Below are 24,272 nucleotides of genomic sequence, written 5' to 3'. Positions count from 1 at the left end.
AAGTAGTAGGAGTTTTGTGTTTTTCTTTTTGTTATTTTCTGAGTGCCTGGTTGGTCTCATGAGTAAATGTTCATGATTGATCCATTACTGGCATGGAATCCTTGTGGTTAAAAACATACATTAGCATGAGTGATGTACTGAAGTGAGTGCCGTGTAATTCTTCTCTGATAATGTGTTATTCAATGGATTGATTTAGCCAAATTGGTTTGGTCATGCAGTGATGAAATCTTTTTGAATCTGAGGAATATAGATGATTTTCTTCTTTGTTCGGCACTCTTTGAGCTGCAATCCCTAGCTATAGTAACAATCTGTTTGTGGATGTGATATTGAAATGGGATTGCCTGTGTTTTTTGCTTGATTGATTATATTCTAAATCTTCTTCTGACTTTTTCAGGTTCAGTTTCATTTTTGTTTGGGGAAAAAAAATATAATCGTAAATCAGATCAAAATATATCCATATTTATTATAGCTCCGGGACATGAACCGCAGAGACTTCAAACTGTGGTGCCCCACATCATCCATTCTGATTGTATGGGGTATCTGTGTCGCAATAGGAACTTGCCACGTGGCAACCCACGAATGACAAAACCATTGACACCATCTTCATAATCATACTTCATTCAACCAATGGGAGAAAAACCTTATCCTATCCCTTATCCTATTAGCAAGCACCAAAGCCACCAAAAATAACACTTGTGTGGTGTTTCTTTCTTAAAACTTGATCTCTCAGCTTTGTGACATCTAAGGGAGATAGAGAGGGAGGTTTAACAATGGCAGCCTCACTACAAGCAGCAGCTACACTCATGCAACCCACCAAGCTGGGGGTGCCATCAAGAAGCAGCGTCCAACTGATCAGGTCCTCTCAGAGCTTGTCTAAGGATTTTGGTGTGGAATCATCTGGGGGTAGGTTTACTTGCTCTCTCCAAACTGACTTCAAGGAATTGGCTCTCAAGTGTGTTGATGCTACCAAGATTGCTGGATTCGCTCTTGCCACCTCTGCTCTCGTCGCCTCGGTATTCTCTTCTCTACTTGTCATTCCATTTACTACTTCTGACTATTTATGAGATAAGCAGAGCAATAGTAAATTAGTAAGAATGAAAGTATACTATATGCCTCTTCATTAAGTAAAGGAATTGTGTCAATGATCAGGGTCCTACACTCCTACTGACTGTTCCTTGCATACATTTGCTTGTGGCTTTTATTCTTTGAATCTAGTTACATAAATCAGTATCACATGCAAATTTATTTATGTAGATGATGTAGGGTTAGTAGAGATCAACTTACTACTTACAATTTTATTATGTTTTTGCAAATTCTACTGAATGTCAGTCTGTCATCAAGGCACCTTTCTATCATTACAGTTTCAGTGCTGTAATGGTAGCAGGTATAGCAATTAGCAAATACCTCTATAGGTCTTAGAGTTTGGGTAAGAGAGGAAACAGGCAATTGAAGTCACTGAAGAATACCCTACTCGACACATCGAATTCTTGGTCGAATTGTGGGGGGAATCTGGCTCAATCTGTGAACTAATTAGAGGTGGTTTGCGTTGCAGGGAGCAAATGCTGAAGGGGTGCCAAAGAGGCTAACTTATGATGAAATCCAGAGCAAGACATACATGGAAGTTAAGGGAACTGGAACTGCCAACCAGTGCCCGACAATTGAAAGTGGAGTTGACTCATTCGCCTTTAAGCCAGGCAAATACGAGGCCAAGAAGCTCTGCCTAGAACCCACATCATTCACTGTAAAGGCCGAGGGAGTGAACAAGAATTCCCCACCAGACTTCCAAAAGACCAAGCTCATGACCCGCCTAACCTACACCCTTGATGAAATCGAGGGTCCTTTCGAGGTTTCTTCCGATGGAACTATCAAGTTTGAGGAGAAAGATGGCATTGACTATGCTGCTGTGACTGTACAGCTACCCGGTGGTGAGCGTGTCCCGTTCCTCTTCACAGTCAAGCAGTTGGTGGCATCTGGCAAGCCAGATAGCTTTGGAGGAGAGTTTCTTGTGCCATCCTACCGTGGTTCTTCCTTCTTGGACCCAAAGGGACGTGGTGGTTCGACCGGATATGACAATGCAGTAGCATTGCCTGCTGGAGGCAGAGGAGATGAGGAGGAGCTAAGCAAGGAAAACATCAAGAACACTTCTTCTTCAACAGGGAAAATCACTCTTAGTGTGACTAAGAGCAAGCCTGAGACTGGAGAGGTGATTGGAGTGTTTGAGAGCCTGCAGCCATCAGACACTGATTTGGGGGCCAAGGTTCCAAAGGATGTAAAGATCCAGGGTATCTGGTATGCCCAGCTTGACAAGCAGTAAGAGTGTCTTCTGATTAATGTCCAGTAAGCTTGTTATCTTCTGTTTATATTATTATGGCTTCTTACAATAATGTTTTCAACCTCTTAAAAAGTTTCGTTTGTTGGTTGTGGCTCGTGGGTGTTCTTCTTGTCGCATCCAGACGCCATAAGGCCCATCACACTAGAGCGGAAATCCTACACTGCATCCAGCCCAAACTTAGGCCCAAAGATTCATGAATTGGGTCCAAGAAAATAAAATATATCTGATGATTATTCTGTAATCATCAACTTAACCAAGAATATATATTTAGTTAGGTTGTTCCAATCATGGCACCAACGTAGATAAGAAGTCAAATTGAATATAATCTTAAAAAATGTCTTTCTTTTTCATGGTAGATAACAAATGAATGTATGTTCATGACCTATTATAACTCCCAAACCCATAAATTATTTATTTTTTTCTATTTCCTGATATCATTGTCAATCTCATATCAATATTTATTTCATTCTTAATTTCCTGACGTGGATATTCCCAATTTTGTAAATGAAATCATTATTTACATACCCATTTGGCCATTTATGAGCCTAGGCTGACTAATTAAGCATCAATCAAGGGAAGAAAAGAAAAAAAAAAAGAGGATGTCTTCGTTTTTTCAACAGTTTTACGATCTTAGTATTTTTTTTTATCTCAGTTATTTCAAATGTTGAAATGGACGCATACAATTTCATATGGATCATTCATTTAAACATTCGATTTTTTTGAGTGAGTAAGATTGTGCGGTACAGGAGAGATGGCACGTGAGATTATTACAAGTCATCACCAACTGCATGCTTTAAATTCTCTCGTATTTATTTATCAAAATGATATATGTTCGTAATTTTCTCATCCATAAACTTACATAATCTAAGTGGCAAATCAAATAGGCATGCCACATAGATTAAAAAAAAACCAATATGATATGTGTCCACAATTTTGATGTTCATAATTTAGGTGGCATGAGGAGAAGTGTGGAGGAACCATTTTGTATTAAATGGTTCCCCACACTTCTCCTCATGCCACCTAAATTATGGACAATTAATGGTTCCCCACACTTCTCCTCATGCCACCTAAATTATGGACAATTATGGACATATAGTACTTCCAAAAAAATAAACAAATTTTATTAAAGAAGCCACATAGATATGCTACATGTTTATGTAAATTTATAAATATTTATTTTATGAATGTGTAATGCTTCCGATTTATTTCCCTTTTTAAGGTTGATGATTCGTTTTAATATCAATTTTTTACTTTTTTCTTGAAAAAAAATATAATGTTTTTTCGTGAACAAACAAACAAACAAAAAGATTGCGCACATCATGCCGACCAATATATAAATAAAATAAAACCATATACTAAATAATTAGGAATTGCGATGGACAACTACGTTGTATATTGAGGAGTCAAAATCAAAAGCACGAAGAGGTCGTGAGTCGTGACAACCATGTAATTTTAAGGGGACGGGCTAACAAGTCTCCAATTCACTCGCGTACACCAAATCTGACCGACACATGAACAGAGCTATCGCTTGCAGAATCCTCCATCAAAACGCCATTACGTGCCCTTCCCCTATCCTTACCTGTCAACACGAAACAAATATGAAATGGGTTTGTTTTGTTTTGATGAATGAATTGCGGGACTGATTGACGTGGGAAGGTATTTTCATTTTCCCAAGTGTAGGATTGATGGAAGAGGTGCCTGGATCGTTGGGGACAAGCGCTAGCTTGGCTCTGCGATTGGGTCAGACGATTTTCTCTTCCGCTTCACTTCTTTTCATGTGTTTGGATGTTCAGTTCTACAGCTACACTTCGTTCTGGTAATCTTTTGATTAATTTATTTTCAATTCTCCTTGTTTTGTTACTGATATACAATTGAGTTCTTTGTTTTTCTGATTCATATAAGTCTGTCTTTTGTTGGTTTTACCCATCTCTTTGTATGTTGTTTTCTAACCTCTCTACTGCAATTACTGCTTGAATTTGCCTTCATAATTTAGAACAGAAGGGGGGGGGGGGGGGAGCCTCAATATGGGTTCTCATGTTGGTGATGAACTAACAGTCTCGATAGGGTTCTCATGTTGGTAATGAACTAAATTCCCCAATGGTCTTGAGGCATTAGTTCCATGCAGTGTAGTAAAATTTTGGCACTTGGTGCGAATAGTGGCTAGTTGTGTGCTTAAGGTATTGATTCCAATAATCCAATCCAACCAAACACATAAGCACCTCATACGCAAAGAGGTTAGATGGGAGGCTTCAAAGAGTATTATTTTCTAGTCTGTTGAGCAGCTTGTAATTGGAAATTAGCTGAAGATCTTTGCAATGGATATGATAAGTCTACTATGGGAAATTATTTTGGTTTTTGCATCCTTTGTGTGATGATGGAAAAGGTGGCTAAGTTTAGAATTTTTGTATTGTGCTTGCCGTTCCCAGTGCCCTTTAGCAGTTTAGCTAAGATCTATGGTTTGGTATAATTTCAGAGAAGTTGATGATGTAGGTTTAGCTGGAGTGTGAAATCAACTTCTCTATGGAGTATTCTCATCATAAAAGAATTATAGTTAATGAGTTTCCGGTGTGCTCCATTTAGAAGTGGGTTGTCCTTGAGGCAAACAAAAAGTGAAGAAGGCTTGGTTCATGGCTAATCACTAATGTTATCTAATGGACAATCATTACAGTAGTCTACTTTGTTTCTTATGGAAAGAATCATTGACATGAGAATCTTGATTTTATAGCTAGAGTTCTGTCAACTTATTCCACATTTTTTTTATCCTCTGGCTTCGTGATTTGTGTGTGGCTCGGGGAAGCAATATGGGAGTTCTAACTGCATTTTCCTGAAATTCACACACTTCATATTTTGGCCCTTTTTTGATGTACCAAGTGCTGCCAAGTTATAAAAATAACTGATAGGATTGAAATTTAAGTTTTATTGTTTCAGCTATTAGTGCAAGGAAAAGAGTGACTGATTTTGTAGTTACGTTCAACTTTAATATCTGCTGTGGGGAAATTTTGTTTTCATTTCTTATCAGTCTTGTAATACCTGCAGCTATCTGGTGACAATCATGGGTTTGGTAATTCCATGGAGTATGACATTGGTGCTGGTGGATGCATATTCTGTCTGTGTTAAATCTTTACCTCGAGAACAAAAGATACTGTTGATCGTCGTTATAGGAGACCTGGTACGTCCAGTTTTGTTTAAGTTGCATTGTCTGCATACTCCCTTTTTTTAATCACTGAACAAATCCTTTATAACCTATGGCAGGTTTTATCATTCCTCACATTAGCTGCAGCTTGCTCAACAGCTAGTGTGACAGATCTTCTTATCCATGCTGCTAGGTACTGCCCTGCAAAGTTATGTAGTAGATATCAGTTATCTGCGGCTATGGCATTTTTATCTTGGTCTCTGTCATTAGCTTCATCACTCTTCAACCTTTGGCTTCTTCCTTCCTTGTAAATTCAGTTTTTATCACTTCATTTTCACAATATAGAAGGGCAAACCTGATGAATACTCGTTTGCTCAGAAACAGAACTTGTACAGTTACAGGATTACATACGTTTGGATGATAATATTGAAACACAGCACATTTTACAATTCTTCAAACTAGGTTAATCATGATTTATCTTTTTTCCCTTCTTATGTTCAGTCTCCCCCATTCCTGTCTGTATTGAAAGTAAGAAAAGAATGCAGGGTTTCAATACCATTCATAGGCATTTGTGCTTCTACAGAGTACAGAGTAACAAGTATTCATCAGAGAGAAGTTGAGAAGGAATGTCAATTGTTGATAACCATAGAAGATGTTGGACAACTAACAACTTGGAAGGGTTCTCCATGAAAACTGAAAAGAATGCAGGGTTTAATAGTTTGTACTGGATTACACTTTTCTGTTGCTTGGCGACCAAGAATAACTAGTGAGCAAGGCCATTCATCCAATGACAACTTGCCACGTCATTAGTCAAATCTAGTCAAGTTGTGACTAAAGCCCTAAATCCTAAGTCCCTAAGAAGTAAGAACTCTTAACGCCCTCAAAAACGTTTTCCCCTATACTTCTTGACCGTTGGGTTTCGTTTCTTACTTAAGCCAACTCTACTACCACTGTATTCCTAAATTTAAATCCTAATACTAAAGAAATTGAAATCCGAATGCAAGAAGAAATCGAAGAGCTCGTTGGTTCTCCATTGAAGCAGACGTCTGGCTAACCCATATAAATACAAACTGATATCTGGGTATAGACCCTGAAGTAATCAATTAGGAGTTTTTGTCGCAATATGGAAGAAGAAATTCAGAGAGAACTAGGGAATCAGTCGTTGTTGTTTTTTGTTGAAGCTTTGTTTTACGAGCCCTATGAGTTTCATGAGGAAAAAAGTCGTACCTACATCTGCTTCGGCTGTAATGGTTCAACTTTCTGCGAATCTTGCAAGCATAAGCATTCAACGCGTTATCGAAACCACCGGAGTATTCAGGTAAGTCTTTTTTTCTTGGAAACTACTCTCTCTGTTTTGGTCTGCCCTTTCTTCTAGATCTTTCAATGCATAGAAATAGCTCACTAGACAACTTAAGCTTCTTATTCTTGTAGGAACAATTGGTAGGAAGGAGTATCAGCTAATAGTTTTTTTTTCTTGTTTTGCCAAACAATGTTTCTACAAGCAGTGGTTTGTTCTCAATATAGAATGCGATTATATTATGACCAACTTAAACATTCATACCAAGGAATGGGGATTGGCGCCATTACACATGTATATTTTAATCGGGACAAAATCCGCATCTCCACCTAAACTCTCCTCAACAAAGGTTTACGAGAGTCTCGGTCAAGCCCAACAGGCTCACATCCTAGGTTGGCTATTCAACAAGGCCCATGAGAGCCTCGGTTGAACCCAACAAGCCCACGAGAACCTCACTCGAGCCCAACAAGTCCATAGCGTGGGTGTTCTACTCAAAAAGGCCCAAAGAGCCTCTGTCAAGCCCAACAGGCACACGGCCTGGGCTGTCTACTCAACAAGGGCTCAAAGCCCATATCACCAAGAACCTCCCTCATAGGCCCACGTTCTGATCAAGGCCCAATGCTTGTCAGCTCTTTGGTCGATATCACATTGGTGCCAAACTTCACGACATACCTTCAGTGTGATCTTTGCAAGTTTGTCGAAGGTCTCGATCGACTTTACTTCGAATATTGTAGATTTTCGGGTGTATATATATATATATCCAATTATATTTTTGTTGTCCCGAAAAAAAAAATCAAATTGAATATGAAAAAGACATCTAAAATTTGGATACTTGAATATAAACCCGAAAAATTGTCTCTTTTGTGATGAATTTGAATTTTGTTTGTGACAAGAAATATACGGTTGGACTTGCCAACCTGATCAAAACTCATTCTTTTATGGTTTAAACAGTTTTATTTTATATATGTTGACTACATTGTAAAACAGAGTTGTTGATTTGTCTGTGCATGTTGACAAATATATGTTCATAGATGTGGATTACAACATTGTTTGTCTGTTGTGTATATATATATCTATAGGTGGGATAGAATCAATTATGGTTTGGTTTGACCATGGAAATCTAAAGAGCTTATCTGGTGATGGTAAATGACAAGTAATTGTATCAACAAATGGTTATTTAATCAAACAGAAGAGAGAGAGAGAGAGAGAGAGAGAGAGAGAGGAAGTTTCATGGCAATGACAATGAACAACTTTGTTATGAATAATCTTAATTTGAATGGATCAAAGATATGTTTTTGTCGGGAATGACCCACTTAAATCTCATCAAAAAAAAACTAGTGAAATTTTGTTGGGTTCTGTTTTGTCAAGTCTGTAGATGCTAGTATTGCTACACCACACACACAACATAATTGTCCGTCCAGTGTGTCTCTGCCGGTTGGTGGCTTTGATACTGTCTTTCATTGCCGACTATGTTTTGCCTTCAGAATCGCATCAATCACGAATACATGAACTATGTCCACAGACCAAGTCATTGTCTTAATAATAATGAAATCAGCCTGTCTTACTGTCTTACGGATCCCAATATTTTTCTCCTATCTCTCTTAAATGCTGAGATAGATACAAAATAATTTCATACGATCAAGTGGGACATATGTGGTATGTGTGGACCGTGTGACTCTCGAGTTCACATAAATTATGTGCGTTTATCTCAATATTTAGAATAGTCGGGACAAAAAATACTGAGATGCCTAGTATTTTTGTAATAAAATTCCCGCAAATACTTGTTTAAATTAATGAGAGATTCCAAGTCATATGTGAGACAGATTTCTTATCCTAGTCAAATCGGTAGAGAATCTCTTACACATTCGCATGTTGCACACATCTGGGCCGTGGAAAAGCCAGTTACATATTTCAGTTAAGGCCCAAAATAAGGCGTCTTCGTCCTATTGAGCCCAAGAGACTGCCATACTGAGCCCATAGAAGGCTGGTTGAGAACTAATAATATACCACGTGAGTGTGTAGGAGACAAAAGCTCAAAAGTAAATGCATAGGACAAAAGCTTCACAACATAAAAGATTGTAAGATTTATTTTATTTTATTTTATGAACGACGAGCTTTTCAAATATAATAATAAATAAATAAAAAGCAATGTATAATGACCCTTTTTTTTTTTGTGAGGAAAATAATGATTGCTTCGGACCATGAAACTTCTTGGAAGATTAGAAAAAAGGTTTGATGGTGGGGATGTCCTCATTATTTCCCCTCAATTATTAGCCCAATTAATTTTTAATAAAAAAATTTCAAAGCAGCAAAGGCATATCTTTCTAATAAAGCATGGGTTACGAGTATCAAATCAGGCAGACCAAAACCCATTAAACTATATTGCAAACCAAAAGGAAATAAACTCAAGTACAATGCATGCATGTACTTGCCTTACTTGATGCACTAAAGATTCTTCCTTGCTCATTAAGTTGCTTCAAAAACATTACAATTTCAATATGTATTATCATAAACATGTATCCGAGTAAAAGACTTCTCTAATTGTTGGATATGAAATAATCCAACTCAAAAGTGTGGAGAGTGTCAAGATTAATATCCCACATCATAAGGTATAATCCAATTGAATGGTGTATAAGTAATGACCTTACATGTTTCACACAATGACTGAATGATGTATTTTCTGAATCTAAGAGTCAATAATAACGATCCATAAAGAACAAATCAATGCAGATTCGTGGTCTAGAAAGTACAAAGCACATGTTATGCTAGTCCAATACCCTAAGCATGCACATATTTTCATTACTAATGAAGCTTGAGTTATACACAACAAACAAAAAAAAAAATAAAACAAACGACGCCGGAACACAAGGAGCATTGCAGGTTATATGGGGCATCCGGACCCAGCAGAACCAGATCAGCTTACGCCATCGATTGTCGGATTGTTTTTAAATTAGTTTTGCTTAGCAAATTCCACGTGTTTTCCTTCCTGCCATTGCAGCGATGCCATCTTGCCACGTTTTCTCTCCTCCTTCACACTCTCTAAAATTGCCCTTTATTTTCCACACAAATACCGTCTCATCTAATATTGCTTTTGTCAAATGGTTGTGGGGGTTAAAATTAAATGCCTCTGCATTTTTCACCTGCTCTATTTCTCTGAGAACCAAATCCTGACATATCTATCTATGCCATTCTAGCTAGCATATATCTCTGTGATTGCTATTTTGGGGGCCTGTGACGTTTTAAAGGATCCTAGGACTTGTACGACTGTTGTAGGGATAAGAAGCTTATCTACGTTAAACTATTTTTAAGCACATTAAGTGATTGGTATGTGTAGTACAAGAAAATAATTCAAAGACACTATTATGTATTAAGACTTGTGTATAGTGAATACATGCATTGTATTTGGGTTGACGGTGCAACAGTTTAGTCTCATCAATCCACACATTTGTTCTCTGAGGTAATAATAATGATTGATGCCAGCTTTGTGCTACTAATCAGTTTTTAACAAAAAGAGCCCTTTTGTTTGATGAGAAAATACACAAGTTGATGAGGAAAAAGGCACAAAGTGTGCATAACAACTAATCTTCAGTCTTCACCCACTCCTAATCTTTTCACTACCGACCTTTTCAAAGCCTGGATGGTCTACATTCATAGCCCTCTCTACCTCCTCACTTTTGCAAAGCAATATATTCTCTTGCCATTAATAGAAGTTTCATCATTCAAGGAAGAGTGGGTGTTAGCCTATTAGGTACCCTCCATCACATTACAACTAACCATGTAAGTGGATGATAATCTCGCAGTAGAAGTCATTGTAATTGTCATCACACATGTCGTTTGTTTATGGAATTCAAAAAATTTTATGAATCCCACATTAATAAACAGATTGAACATCTATGATGGATATTGTAAGAAAACTATAATGATTTTTACTGCAGTGCGTTTAACCCGGTCCGACCCAAGTAAATTAAAACTGTAGTCCCATAGTTTCATAGTCCCTCTATGTAATATCAATTGAAAACTAGGGTCACTAATTGAGAAGCACTAGTACACTAATACAAGCTGTCACCAACAACTCACAGCCTGGCAACCCTGCCAACTGATCCGTAAAAGAGCCCCCACTCCCCACTATCAACTAAATGACAAATCCGACGTGGCAATGTGGGTCCCAACAAAGGCAATTTCACAAGCCACCCCCCCTATTTATAGAAACCACCGTGCTCTCTCTCCTTCGATCCCAACCGACTCTCACCCATCTCGACGAGTTTTATCGCCGGGAAATATAACAAAATGGGTATTTGCAGTTCTTGCGAGTCAACTCACTTAGCCACTGCAAAACTGGTTCTACAAGACGGGAGATTACAGGAATACCCTTACCCTGTCAAGGTCTCATACGTATTACAGAGGAATCCGTCTTCGTTTATTTGCAACTCGGACGAGATGGAGTTCGACGACGTCGTTACAGAATTAGACGACGACGAATTGCTCCAACCGGGTCAGCTTTATTTCGCCTTACCGTTGAATAGATTGAAGCAGCCACTACAGGCGGAAGAGATGGCCGCATTGGCTGTGAAAGCAAGCTCCGCCTTAATGAAGAGTGGCGATAAATGTGGGTGTCGTCGGAAATCGGTTTCACCACTCGTGTTTCCCGGCGATAATGATATGAAGGCTTCTAACAGGGCGTCTGCCACAGGTGGGAGAGGGAGGAGGGGTGACGGCGGTGGGAGGAGAAAGGAATTTAAGGCACTGTTGAGTGCAATTCCGGAGTAGGGGCAGTTTGGGAAATGTACCCGTCGTAAATGTGTAAATATAGAAAGAATTTGTTCAATCTTGGTGGAACTGACGGTGGTTTTGGGAGGTAATTAGCGGGTTTCCACCCAATTTGGGGAATCTAGTTCTTTTGAATGTCAACCATGTAAGACTGTTACAATTTTGCCCCTGTATGGTCCGATCTCGATCTGCATTAGATACCGATGATTGTGTGTCCATATTCATTCTATATTTTACAAATCAAAACAGATTAATTAGCATTAGTAAAAACAAATCAATCAATAAATCAAGAACTCAACTCTCCCACTGCGTGCGCTATCGTCTACCTTGAAAAGTTTCGCATTCAAGAAATAATTACCATTAGTAGAATTTGTAATCAGTGAAAAAGTAAATGCGGTTGATTTTAATTAAGTTTGGTGTAAATTAACGATTGTGATTTATAAGTGTGGGTCAAATCTCAAAACATTTGAAGATGCATTTTGAAAGACAAATTAAGCTACGCGGATCTTAGTTTAGAGCGTGGACAATACCTCAAGTGAATCGGGTCAAAACATTCTGACCTTGTAAAGTTCAGAAGCCATTTTATGGCATAATTGGGATTATCTCAATCCCGTAATTAATAAATAGAACAAAACACATTGTTAGTACAAATAGAGCAGTCATTACGCGGAAAGGGAAGTAAATGACAAAAAAAAAGCGAAAATGGGAGGATTGAATCAAGCAGGCAGGCAGGCCAAAACGGCATTGTATGGATTAAGCTTTTGGACACTATCGACTCTCTCTCTCTGTGGGTTCCTGTTGATGGACAGAGAATTGATTAATTACAGCTGTAGCGAAGTTGCCAAGCAAAGACGTTACGGCAATCCATGAAAACGTTAGTGAGAAAAACAAAGGAGGTAGCATCAGTCATGAATCATGATGGTCAATTGGCCACGCATTCATAATACAATTAAATTAACAGCAAGGGTTTTGTGATTTTGGGATGAACAGTAGGGCAGAGAATGGTCAATCAGTACATGCAAATTGATGAATAATTAAACGTGAAAGATACACAATGTCAGATTGCTAATGATGATGATGTGACGAAATGATACGTGATGGGTCCTTACATTCGTTTCCATCTATCACTAGCTGCTCTTTTGGGCTTATTATTGTGAATTATATGTGGTGTATTTGGAGGACCATGTAGTCAAGTAGTATTTGTCAGATTCGGGGTCGTAATTCTTTAAAGTCTACCATTTATATGGTAGAGAAAAAATCATATATTTTCAAAATGAAAAAACAAAAAAATTATATGATGTGACACACCTAATAAATTATTGTATTCAATTTATAGATTCTATAATTTTAAACGAATTGTGGAGTCTCCAAATCTGTATTCGTTGAATAAAAGAGTCCAACTTCATATAATATTAGAGCTATCCTAAAAACCGATCGTGAACATTCCTATGTAATATAATGAATTTTGCATGAAATGGTTCATTATGTGCGCAGCTAATCGTGTTCTTATTGACCAAGTCAATGAATTATTCCTGTCAGCGAGGTGTGCAAACCTTGTGCAATTTGAATGAGAATATAATGACAAAAAGACAGGCAGGATGGAGAATCCAATGTTTGAACTTTGAACAAGTGAAGTGAGAGACATGGTGAAACTGCAAAAACACAACTTGGCTGTCCTTCCGGTCTCTTGAGTTGTTCTTCAATCTCAAGGGGTTAATTACAGCCATTTATAGTATATATGTTTATCCAATTATCTTATTGAGTGAGTGTGTAAGTGTATATATATATATATGTGGTCGTAGATATGCTTCATGCATGCCTAAATTAAATAATATTTCTTTGTGCAACATGCAGTTAAAAATTAATTGTAATCAAGCGTAGCGTTGATTTTCCAGCCCAATTAAGGGTCATCAATTTTTCAATCTATTTCAGTATTGATTTGCTGGATTCCATCTTCAAATGTGGTTCGTGGTGGGTGGGTTTATTAGATGTGGGTTTGGAGGGGATCGGCATGACTCATGACGGCATATGCATAGAAGTCTGAGCCACACTTGTTATTTTTTTTTATTTTTTTATCTGTGACATGTGAGCATCCCACTTTCTTTCTACTATTTTGCCTTTGACGCTTGACCGAAATAACTCTATGGTTTCCCTTTCCTTTTGGCTTGGATTAATCAATTATTGGGGGTTTGGGTTTATCGAGAGACTCGCTTGGAACCTTCACTTGCCTCCAAATGCACCACCACTATTATTATATTGCTAATGATGACAGTAAATAGTGACAATGTGTAAAATATGTGTTTGCTAAAATTTTAGGGCATGAAATATGAAGAGTTCGATTCTAAGTTAACGTATCTATTTTTAAATGATTTGCATAGAATTTAGGTGCAATTAAGATGTCGGATAGGTTTGTGAGTGCCTAATCAATCCAAATTTGAGTTTTGTGAATTATCCAAAGAGCACACCTAATAAGTTGTTATTGGATATAAAAAAAAGTATTTGTTAAAACTTACAAGTTACAACTAAGGCAAGCTTAAAATGGATTTTGATTGAGGTCAATCACTTCAAGTAGTAGAATGTACTGCTCAATTCACTTTTAATGCTAATTATTTTAGCTCATTTACAGCCGTCAGATGTGAATTTGCGGCTGAAATTCATCTAATTTCTGCAATTCTAGGCTTTTCCTAATTGTAATGCATCCAACTCCATAGTCCACGCTTTAAAACAAGCCAATAATTAACATAAGATAAACCCCATTTGGCAAACAATCGTGCTAGGTAACTCATATAATGATAATTCATAGCTTATGAAAACTCAAATCTCTTAAACAAAATTTTAAAATATTTTGACTCTCAAAATACATATTAGATTTTTAAAAAAATTACATATTTAGAATCAACACATAAAATTCTTTCTGAACAAAATCCATTATAGATGAGTTTTATCAGGTAAATCTTAATTCCATTTTTTTTCAATGGAATTTCAAAAACAAATGAATTCATACCTAAAACAATGAATTATATACTGTGCTTTAAAAAATAATAAAATCTATATTCAAATAATAAATTTTAAACAATGAATTCTAAGATAAAATAATGGAAATAAAACTATTCGATTAATTAAATCAATGAAATAAATCTGTCAAACTCTCATAGATTATCAAATTGATGGGTTACATGTCATTTTCGTTTGGTAAAGAACATAGAGTATAGAGAGCCTTATCCATATAATTGGAAACTTAAAATGAGTGGTCCAACAGTCAATTATCTCATTTATATATATATACTCTCTAATTATCACTGCCCAGAAAAACGCGTTTATTAGATCCTAGGTTATGACGGCAGCCAGTGACATAAATTAAGGTTGCTTCTTATTACTCCATTGAAAACGAGTGCCCGTGACCTATTGTAATAAAATTATAGCAGGTCTCGTTGTAATGCGTTTGATGGGTAGTAAATTTTTTTTTTATTTTTAAAAATCATAAATATATAGTATTTTTCATAACGAATCCAACGGTATATTTTTTGTTTGAAACAAAAATTAAATTCATCGTGATCAAAATATCGAATATTTTGAGTTTATATCCGATGGTGTAGAATTGTCGTGTCTTTTTCATGTTGAATTTGATTTTTTTTTCTAACAAAAAATATATCGTTGTGTTCGTTGCGATGAACACTATATATTTATGATTTTTAAAAATAAAAATAAAAATTTTTAATGACAAAAAATGATATTACAGTGAGACCTACTGTAATAAAATTACAACATGTCCCGGGCTTCCATTGAAAACAGGCTGGCACTTGGGGTCTACACAGAGAGTGAAAAACAATAATGTGATCTACTACTCTTGTCTCCTTGGTAAAGACACTGTCAATATTTACAGTAAATCAACCCAGTTACTCAGTTAGAATCCATTATCGGGCCCAACTTGAAGTATCCAGCAAGCATCATCACATTGCCAAGTGCCAACCCAACCTAGTCTCCCAAGCTCGGGCCCAAAAGGAAACTCTTGTTCGCGGCCCATTGAAGCCTTGTACAGTCTGTCGATTCGTTAGGCTGCACCTGCACGCACTACCATTAACACATCACATGGCCGCACCAAATTCCAGATCAAAGTCAAGCAGCTCACGTGCTCTGATTCTGATATTTGGTAAAATCAACGTTTTGATTTGTCAGCCCAGTGTTACTATTAATATACTATCAGATTAGGTTCTAAACACACGCCGGGTGCCAGCTTTGCTGATTTCCATTCGTGTATTTCTACCTAAATTCGGACAGACCGTGTTGATATGAGTCTAAACTCGAGCGGTCAAAACCCGCATGCACGCAAATTTCCTCCAAAAAAAGCTAGAGCATAATGTAAATTAGTAATATCCTCAGGCACCCACCAAACAAACACCCGTCTATAAATAAAACAACTTGGATCCTGATCACGGGCACACATGAAGTAAGAAATGAATATGAAAACGGCCGATGCCTTGTTGACACTTGTGGTTATACCACTGTTTCATGGTCTAGTTCATGAAGCTGCACCAGTGGCTGGCCTAAATCCCTATCCAGCACAATCAGTGACAGCACCGCGAAGCACGGCGGCGAGAGAGTACCTACTATCACACAATCAAGCAAGAGCAGCGGTGGGGGTTGGGCCTCTTAAGTGGAGCGAAATGCTGGCCAATGCCACCAGCAGACTCGTCAGGTACCAAAGAAACAAAAAGAACTGTCAATTTGCAAAGTTGGGCGGTAACAAGTTCGGAGGAAACCAACTATGGGCGAGCGGAGCACGTGAGCCAAGCGCTGTCGTGAACTATTGGGCGCAAGACAAGGAGTTCTACGATTACGTAAGCAATTCCTGTGCACCAAATCACGATTGCGGCGAGTATACTCAAGTGGTGTGGAGGAAGTCCTTGGAGTTGGGATGCGCACAAGCTGTTTGTGACAAGTCCAGTTTAAGCATTTGTTTCTATAATCCTCCTGGCAATTATAATGGGGAGAGACCATACTAGCCTTTTGGTTTAAAGGTTGTTTGCGAGTCTTGAACAGTACTAAATAAGGAATAATGGTGTTCAAAGCTCTGTTCTTTAACAAGCGAACAGAGACCAGAAACTATCAACCATGAATAGAAGTCTCATTTATAGCTATAAAGGGAACACAATGGGTACGCAGAAATGGTAAAAACAAAAATGAACACTGAACTAGGTTATATATACATTGACAGATGCAAGCTTTTGATTCTTTCACCATCTAGGGCATTGGAGTTACGCCCATCTCATAATATGGAAGACGAGATTATACAAAGACAAAAGCCCCTATGTTACTCATTCTATCCCCTATGATTTCCAGCTTCACTTTCCACTTTGTACAAGGAAATGCATAGCATTTTCAAAAAGAAACCACCCTTAATAACCATGCCAATCATTGCTAGTAATGAAAGCATTCAAGAGTAAGCAAGCATTTACCTCACCAGCTCTTTAGATATCAAATATCGGAACGTAAAATTGTGAGGAATCCATTCTATGCTTTTGCGGGATTTTCCCAGTTGACATTTCTTAATACTCTTCCTCAGAGATTCAGGCAGAGATTGTTGTATCATTTCCATAATGCCCGCCTGACACAAACCCGAATCCTTTGCAAATGACTCTACAACCTTTGCTAGAACAATTTTCTGGTTTTTTCGTATGCCGAATGATGCCTGGATATAATCGTCTTTTGCAATTTCAAGCTCTTGAAATACTCTCTGGGGAGTGTACATACGGACCTGAAAAGATAAAGATGCATGAAAACCAAGCTAAAATCAGAGCTTTCATAATAGCAATCCCCGGTTCAGATCAATCGAAGGACACATATAATGCATCAGTTCAAGTTGAAAAACATATTTACTTTGGTTTCATCCATACAATTGTATGGTGCCTAATCAAAAGGAAATTTTGAAGCAAGTTAACAAATCCATTTAGCATCTCCCAACCATTATTTATAAAAGGGATGACATTCAAATCAAATAAGAAACAAGTAAAAAACGTCGAGATAATTACATACCGCCGGATCAGAATGGTTTCCTGAACATAGAGCAAAGTGCAACAAGGGTTCTGGATGCTCAATTGCATATGCTTGTCGTTCATCTCCTGTCTTGAATTTTGTCTTCGAAGAGAGTAATAAGCGAATCCACTACAAGAAGAAGCAGGTTTATCAGGCAAACTAAATGTGGATTCAGAAGCAGCTTGCTATATATCAGAAAGTTCCAATTATGCATACAAGAAGATGCTTGCTATATATTTTATAATTGCTTGCTGGATTTTCTAAAAGCAGATAAAACACTGTGACCTTGGAAGCTATACCCATAAACAAAACAGTCGCGATAATCTCAATGATTGTTAATTAAATCTTGTTAATGGCAATCCTAGGCTAATTAACCTGGCTAGGACGAGACATCCGGCATCCCAGGATAGTACTCTGTATCGTGTTTGCGCTCACTGTGTGACCCCCAATGTTGTATGCAGCCTGGGCAATTGAAGGCTGTAAGAAACCTACAATGCACTTAATATTTTTCTCCTAGAGCGACCAATAAGCTTTTGCTTACCTTTAATAGCAGATAGAGTCTCTTCACATTGTTCTGTGTAGCCCCATAAGCCAAGATTGCCTATTGGAAACGAAAAAGCAAATCATAATTGAGCTGCATCAGATATAGAACCATCTCAAAAGGAATAACAGAATGAGTTAGTAAATAATTGGTAAGACCATTACATGCATCACTAATGCATTGTGTATGTTGATCCAGAAGGCAAGCTTTTCCTCATGTTTCAACTTCCTAGGATCAGCTTCTTCCAATCTACAGACAAGTAACCTACGGCAGAATAACTTAATAAGAACAAGCAGAGTTCAAAACAGAACATATGACTAGGAAGAAATATGTGCCCTCACATACATCAACGACTAGTTTTTCCTGTCGAAGGTACACGTCATGGAGACTAACCTGAAATTCTGTAGCAAGATTTCGACATCATCAATTTTCCGACTATCTCGATATATACATGGTACTTCAACCATTGTGCTGTATGGTCCGCTAAACTCTTTAAGTCCTTCCACATGGAAAGGATTATCCAACCGTACATCAAAAGATGAATTGTTCCCAAATCGTGGACTCCATGTCTCACATTGACCTCGTGGGGAAAATGTACTCATTGGTGAAACGGAGGAATTGGGAGATGAAAGGTCATTATTCGTCAAAGTTGGGTCTGCAAGCTTGCAGTATATGGCTGACATGCATCTTATCATGTCCTCAGAAAGCTTGTTGGGTGTATCTGGAACATGATCAGAAATACGAGTGCCGAGATGCTCAGCCAAGCTGATTATGTTTGATGCATTCTGAGCATACTGCAGAAAACCCACCAAAAAAAAACATAAAATGAAGAAAATACTAGACACTTATTTTCATTCTGCTATATAAACTGAGAAGTGAAATGTCCTTTGCTTCATGGAAAAACAACCCAACATCATATTTGATGTGGTGAGTGTGATACGCAGACAAACAATAATATCGCTTGATGAACTTTATACCATAAAATTTAATTTACCTTCGTCATGGACAATGGCTGGGAGTGGCATGCCCGTACGGCTTTAGCTAAGGAATCTTCTGGAGGAGATGTTCTAACTGAAAATGCTGAATGTTGTGATAGCGAGGAGTGACAACGATTAACGTTAGAATCTAATAGCTTCTCTTCTCTTCCAGTATCATTGGCATCCTTCGAAGGATTCTCAAGTGAGTGACAACCAGACTGAATAGCTGAAGTTTCCCTTCTTACTCTGTTACTAGGTCTGGATATGCCCAATAATTTTCCTCCCGGGGTGGTTACAGGTGATTTCAGTCTTTCACCATTGCTAGAGGGTGATACAAAGGATATTTGTTGGTCAAATGCTTTTCTGTACAAGGAGAGAAGATATTGTTCCAAGTATACAACTTCCAACTCTAACACAGCAATATCCTTGATTAATTCTGTGGCAGGCTGTACATCATAAAAAAAAAACGAAGAAGAATAAAAATGTAACTAACTACTCAGCAGAAGAAGCAAAAACCACACATTTCCCTCTAAACCACCAGCATCATATGAGGTCATGGTTAACTGGAAACGTAACATAAGTGTTTGTAAAAAGCAACTATGAATTATGAAATAATAGCAGTGATATAGCTTACAACCAGTCAGCAACAGAGAGATTTGCGGATTTACTTCAACAAGGCCAACAAAAAAAAGCAACTGAAAACAGTGATTATAGGGAGCAGCTACCTTGGGCATTGGCGCTTCATTTGTATTATCATTGGAAGCAGTCCTACAACCTAGTACTTTCTCTAATGCATGGCGGACCTTGAATTGATCCTGCAATCTGTTCTCAAGCTGTAGAATCTGCATAAACGACTTAAAAAATTAGTCGAATATATCAGAGGATTGACTTCTGACTCTGAGCCATGCCAAGCAATATTTAAGAATTTCGATATTCAGAATACTGCCCAGAATGCAACAAGTTTTAGTTTCACACCTCCTCCTTCAAAGAATTTTGGACCTTGGCCTTGTCCGATTGGTTCTTTTTGGATATCATGCTGTCCTTCAACTGTCCCATGTCCTAGAACAGATCATAATCAGAATTAAGAAGTTTTAACATTTTAGAATTGTATGTAAATGAATGCTCAGCAGTAAGTAAACAACCCCCAAATAATCAGTGACCAGATAAGAGACATGCTAAATTCTTTGCATAGATTGTAGAAAAAAACAAAGATCCGGAAAAAGGGAAAAGGGAAAAGGATGAAGAGGCCATTGAGGATATTCTGGCTGGTGTTGTATGAAAATCTTTGTATGACATGCCAAATAGGAAAAAACGTGAAGGAGTAAAAGTTGGTCAAAAAAATAATAAGATACTCAGCTGATTAACCTCTAAGTTCCCTAACTTACTTCAGAAATTCATATTTTTTAAGCAGAAAATCAAGAAAGAAGTCATCTTACCCTCTTTACATGGCGCGATGCATCATCCAGGCCATCTCCCTCGACTCTTCTCTTACCAGGAAAGCTGTGAAACAAAAAATACACACTTCAAAGCAATTATTTAAGATTGCTGAAGCAAAGATTTAAAGTCAGCAACCACAATTCTACGCTACTTAGTACAACTTAAACAAGTCAAGCTACAGAATCTCTTTTTTATTTGTACCAAGAAGAAGAAGGGAAGCAGGGTGCCTTCATTCACCTTCTATTCCATGTCCATTTAGCTATGAAATTCCCAAAACCCATCTCAAACTGGTAGGCAATTGCTTGACCACAAACTTCATCAATCAAAAGAAATGAAATTGAAAAGAAAAACTGCTAGCTTCAGCAAATGGTTCTAAGCCTCACTCTGGAAGCCCCAATGTCAGAGTTTGATGAATTAATGAATCCCCATGATTACTCTTTCATTTAAGCTCTCGATTTCATATGGACCACAAACCTTCACGCATTTCTCTTTATGTGAGAGTAACACATCGAAAGTGGGAAACATAAAGACAAATAAAACAGGGCCAAAAGCATTTGTTGACATCGTTAATGCTTGTAAAACACACTCCTCCATCGCTGTGAATAGCAATGTTTCCAATTTGCCATTAAAACACCTCAGAAGGTCATTCTAGTTGAAGAAACCCAAGTAAGGATACCCAAAAACAAGAATAATTACAAAATACAAACAAATGTTAAATGGCTACCTCTTAGAGCGTTTATGTCTGGATATCACTCTCAGTCCCCACATATTACCGTCTCCACTTCCTTCAAGCACCATCTGCGTACATGCATCTCAAGTCCCCAACCATCAGTAATTTCAATAAAAGGTAGACAATTTCGTTTTTTAAGAAAAAAACATGATGCAAACAAGAATATAAGGTATATTACCACGAAACCCCAAGAAGAAAACAAGTGAAAGCCAGCACACCCACAAGTCCAAAAAAGACCAAACGAATAACCAGAGACCGTGATTAGGCTCCAAGAACTTTACTTGTCTTCATTCATTTGAGCAAAAACAGAGCTTCCAGGAAGTACCCAGAAAGTGCACGCATTGCTACCGCAAACCTACTCCAAAGTCCAAACGCGGAGTTCAGAAAACCCAAGAGTACGGGTAAAGAAAATATCAAACTTTTTTGGGTTTTGACGAGAGATCCTTGTCCTTGAAGGCTATAAATCTGTTAGCTTTCACAAATGGAGGGGCTTCTTGCATTAAAAGATGTAAACGAGCTCGTGTGCTTTAACTGAAGAAAGTAGGGAAATTGGCAAAAATGACCTCATCCACTAACAAAACTGCAGAAATGACTTGGTTTGTAAAAAAGAGGTAAAATGACCTAATTTATACTGATAAAGACCAAAATAACCCTAACTTTTCTTTCATTACATCGCTTCTTCGTTTCTGTTTCTTGAAATCCCTTTCACTTTTAGTTTCTCCTTCAAACACAGTCTCATTCTCATTCTCAACTACTACAACTACAACGATTTGTGTTCTATCAACTACAACGGTTTGCATTCCATCAACTATTCCGAATACTCCAAGGTAAGTTTACCATTTATTCAAAAATGATTATGGTTAATTTGTTTACGTTTACTTGCCATTACGGGTTTCGTGAGGTTTCACCCATTTTTCTGGGTTCCATATTACTACATGACTTTGCTTAAAACAATTTTGCACAGTTTAAAACGAAGTTTTCGACGTAGTCGAGTGTTTGAGCATTTCGTCGGGCATTTTGAGGGTCGGTGGTCGAGTTTAGGGTTTTTCTGGTCGAGATTTATTTGTTATGGGGGTCGAGCATATCTATTATGTGGTCGAGCATTCATATTTAATGGTCGAGCATTCATATTTACTAGTCGAAATTCATATTTAATGGTCGAGCATATCTATTATGTGCTCGAGCAAGATTATGGGGGTCGAGCATATCTATTATGTGCTCGAGCATTCATATTTAATTGTCAAGCATTCATATTGATTTGGTCGAGCATTTGAATTTACTGGTCAAACATTCATATTAACTGGTCGAGCATTTGAATTTACTGGTCAAGCATTCATATTGACTAGTCGAGCATTGTGAACTTATATTTATTTCACTTATTTTTTTATCTTAGGTTTATCATGGGGGTCGAGCATATCTATTATGTGGTCGTGCATTCATATTTAATGGTCGAGCATTCATATTGACTGGTCGAGTATTGTTAACTTATATTTATTTCACTTATTTTTTTATCTTAGGGTTACTATGGCTTACATTATCCCAGAGGGTCATCATTTCCCTGCAAAAGTGTCAAACTTTTCCCAACCAGATGCAGTCATTTGTAATATCAGAGATAAGTTAAATAAGGATCAATTGGAGACCTTTAGTAGATTATGCTTTGGCATGTATCTTCGTATTAAGAAGAATTTGAGGTCATGGTCATTACTTAAGATCATTGGTTCCATGTCAAAGTGTGTATTATATGCAAACTTCAATTCCAAAACATGTGTATTATTATCAACTCCAAACAACTCATAGATCATATCCACCAATTCCGAATACGTAATGATATCATTAACAATGACACCTTGACTTCTTCCACCTTTGAACTTGTACATACTGCAAAAAATTTCTCATTGGCCACCATATAAGACCACGAAATCAATTGATGTCATCCCTGCAAAAAAAAAAAAAGGTACATGATAAATAATTCACGACCAGACAAAAAAGGTTGATCGATCAACCACTAAAAACATTTTCTCGACCAACAAAAATACACAAACAAGTATAAATATAATGCTAGAGCATATAAAAGATATTGCTCGACCAAAGATATTGCTCGACTAGATAATTCACTGATGCTCGACCAAAGATATTGCTTGACCAAATAAGTTCACTATACTCGACTAAACAAAATAATGCTCGATCAGATAATTCACCGTTGCTCGACCAAATAAGTTCACTATACTCGACCAAACAAAATAATGCTCGACCATATAGTTTACTTTTGCTCGACCAGGTAATTCACTGTTGCTCGACCGAATACTCGACTAAAAATAGATTGATCGACTATATAAAATGCTCGAGCAATTTGCTCGACTATAGCAGGACAAGGTAATGAAAATGAAGACGACCATTGTATATATATGTACTTACTTGCAATGAGAGCTGTGCGAAATAACAACGAATGTTGTCGATACAATGGGTATTTCAGATCTGTGCTTTTCGATCAAGGTTTTAGTGTTTTCAAGTGCAGATTGAGGTGGAGCAGCTGCGTCGTAGGGTAGAAAAATTGTTATTTTGTGTTTCGGGAGAGAAGGAAGAGAAAATGATATTCAGATCTGTATTTGTTTTATAAGGGTAAGGGTATATTTGACTTTAAAAATTAAAAAGAGGTCATTTTTGCTGTTTTTAACAAACTAGGTCATTTCTACAGTTTGGTTAGTGGATGAGGTCATTTGGAGAAATTTCCCAAGAAAGTAGTCTCTCTTGGGAAACCTCTTCCCAGTCTCATATTCTACTGAGAGTAGAATATAGACCCCTCAAAAGTCAAAATGTTCCAAAAAGTGGACAAAGTTTCAACCATTAGAGAGAGATCCAAAAGGGACATATGAACGGAAGATAAATAGTGGCGATGACTATTAGAGTCAAAAATATCATACAAAAATAATATTATATTTCACATCCGTCTGTCTTTGTTAACTACCCCGATTTCCACATTCTCTTCCCTTTGTTGGGAAGCAAGTGGGAGTTGGTGACCGTCTCT

The 24,272-nt window shown here is 37.5% G+C and overlaps 5 protein-coding genes across 6 annotated transcripts; 4 read left to right on the top strand and 1 right to left on the bottom strand.

Annotated features, from left to right (window-relative positions):
- Positions 1 to 5: 5 nt before the first annotated feature.
- On the top strand, positions 6 to 2,426 carry LOC120014951 (oxygen-evolving enhancer protein 1, chloroplastic). Its single transcript, XM_038867091.1, has 2 exons — positions 6 to 1,013; positions 1,553 to 2,426. Exons 1-2 carry the CDS (start codon positions 771 to 773, stop codon positions 2,312 to 2,314), a joined length of 1,005 nt encoding a protein of 334 aa, XP_038723019.1. The 5' UTR covers positions 6 to 770; the 3' UTR covers positions 2,315 to 2,426.
- A 1,327-nt stretch (positions 2,427 to 3,753) lies between these two features.
- On the top strand, positions 3,754 to 5,956 carry LOC120014764 (CASP-like protein ARALYDRAFT_485429). Its single transcript, XM_038866817.1, has 3 exons — positions 3,754 to 4,148; positions 5,369 to 5,501; positions 5,585 to 5,956. Exons 1-3 carry the CDS (start codon positions 4,018 to 4,020, stop codon positions 5,774 to 5,776), a joined length of 456 nt encoding a protein of 151 aa, XP_038722745.1. The 5' UTR covers positions 3,754 to 4,017; the 3' UTR covers positions 5,777 to 5,956.
- Positions 5,957 to 10,986: 5,030 nt separating this feature from the next.
- On the top strand, positions 10,987 to 11,751 carry LOC120014585. The gene has a single exon (XM_038866575.1). The coding sequence runs from the start codon at positions 11,050 to 11,052 to the stop codon at positions 11,527 to 11,529; it is 480 nt and encodes a 159-aa protein (XP_038722503.1). The 5' UTR covers positions 10,987 to 11,049; the 3' UTR covers positions 11,530 to 11,751.
- A 4,055-nt stretch (positions 11,752 to 15,806) lies between these two features.
- Positions 15,807 to 16,621, top strand: LOC120015528 (STS14 protein-like). Its single transcript, XM_038867988.1, has one exon. The coding sequence runs from the start codon at positions 15,984 to 15,986 to the stop codon at positions 16,530 to 16,532; it is 549 nt and encodes a 182-aa protein (XP_038723916.1). The 5' UTR covers positions 15,807 to 15,983; the 3' UTR covers positions 16,533 to 16,621.
- Positions 16,622 to 16,688: 67 nt separating this feature from the next.
- On the bottom strand, positions 16,689 to 21,785 carry LOC120015526. 2 transcript variants are annotated; one of them, XM_038867986.1, is made up of 12 exons: positions 21,426 to 21,785; positions 21,242 to 21,315; positions 20,517 to 20,580; positions 20,056 to 20,139; positions 19,806 to 19,922; positions 19,098 to 19,526; positions 18,497 to 18,897; positions 18,268 to 18,367; positions 18,104 to 18,163; positions 17,938 to 18,024; positions 17,563 to 17,691; positions 16,689 to 17,284 (listed from the first exon to the last, which is right to left on the bottom strand). In XM_038867986.1, the coding sequence occupies exons 2-12, from the start codon at positions 21,313 to 21,315 to the stop codon at positions 16,982 to 16,984; spliced, it is 1,848 nt and encodes a 615-aa protein (XP_038723914.1). In that variant the 5' UTR covers positions 21,426 to 21,785; the 3' UTR covers positions 16,689 to 16,981. The 2 variants fall into 2 exon arrangements, with proteins under 2 accessions (XP_038723914.1, XP_038723915.1); XM_038867987.1 differs by having other exon boundaries at positions 20,056 to 20,127.
- Between the last annotated feature and the right edge of the window lie 2,487 nt (positions 21,786 to 24,272).

This window comes from Tripterygium wilfordii, chromosome 14, assembly GCF_013401445.1.
Source record: "Tripterygium wilfordii isolate XIE 37 chromosome 14, ASM1340144v1, whole genome shotgun sequence".
Classification (NCBI taxonomy): Eukaryota; Viridiplantae; Streptophyta; class Magnoliopsida; order Celastrales; family Celastraceae; genus Tripterygium; species Tripterygium wilfordii.
This window is presented reverse-complemented; position numbering and strand designations above follow the sequence as displayed.

Coding starts and splice junctions, on each gene's coding strand:
- LOC120014585 (XM_038866575.1), top strand. CDS start 11,050: ATGGGTATTTGCAGTTCTTGCGAGTCAACTCACTTAGCCACTGCAAAA.
- LOC120015528 (XM_038867988.1), top strand. CDS start 15,984: ATGAATATGAAAACGGCCGATGCCTTGTTGACACTTGTGGTTATACCA.
- LOC120014764 (XM_038866817.1), top strand. CDS start 4,018: ATGGAAGAGGTGCCTGGATCGTTGGGGACAAGCGCTAGCTTGGCTCTG. Junction 4,149..5,368: donor TACAGCTACACTTCGTTCTG/GTAATCTTTTGA, acceptor TAATACCTGCAG/CTATCTGGTGACAATCATGG. Junction 5,502..5,584: donor TCGTCGTTATAGGAGACCTG/GTACGTCCAGTT, acceptor AACCTATGGCAG/GTTTTATCATTCCTCACATT.
- LOC120015526 (XM_038867986.1), bottom strand. CDS start 21,315: ATGGTGCTTGAAGGAAGTGGAGACGGTAATATGTGGGGACTGAGAGTG. Junction 18,164..18,267: donor ACAATGCATTAGTGATGCAT/GTAATGGTCTTA, acceptor CGTTTCCAATAG/GCAATCTTGGCTTATGGGGC. Junction 17,285..17,562: donor GAAACCATTCTGATCCGGCG/GTATGTAATTAT, acceptor TTATCTTTTCAG/GTCCGTATGTACACTCCCCA.
- LOC120014951 (XM_038867091.1), top strand. CDS start 771: ATGGCAGCCTCACTACAAGCAGCAGCTACACTCATGCAACCCACCAAG. Junction 1,014..1,552: donor CCTCTGCTCTCGTCGCCTCG/GTATTCTCTTCT, acceptor TTTGCGTTGCAG/GGAGCAAATGCTGAAGGGGT.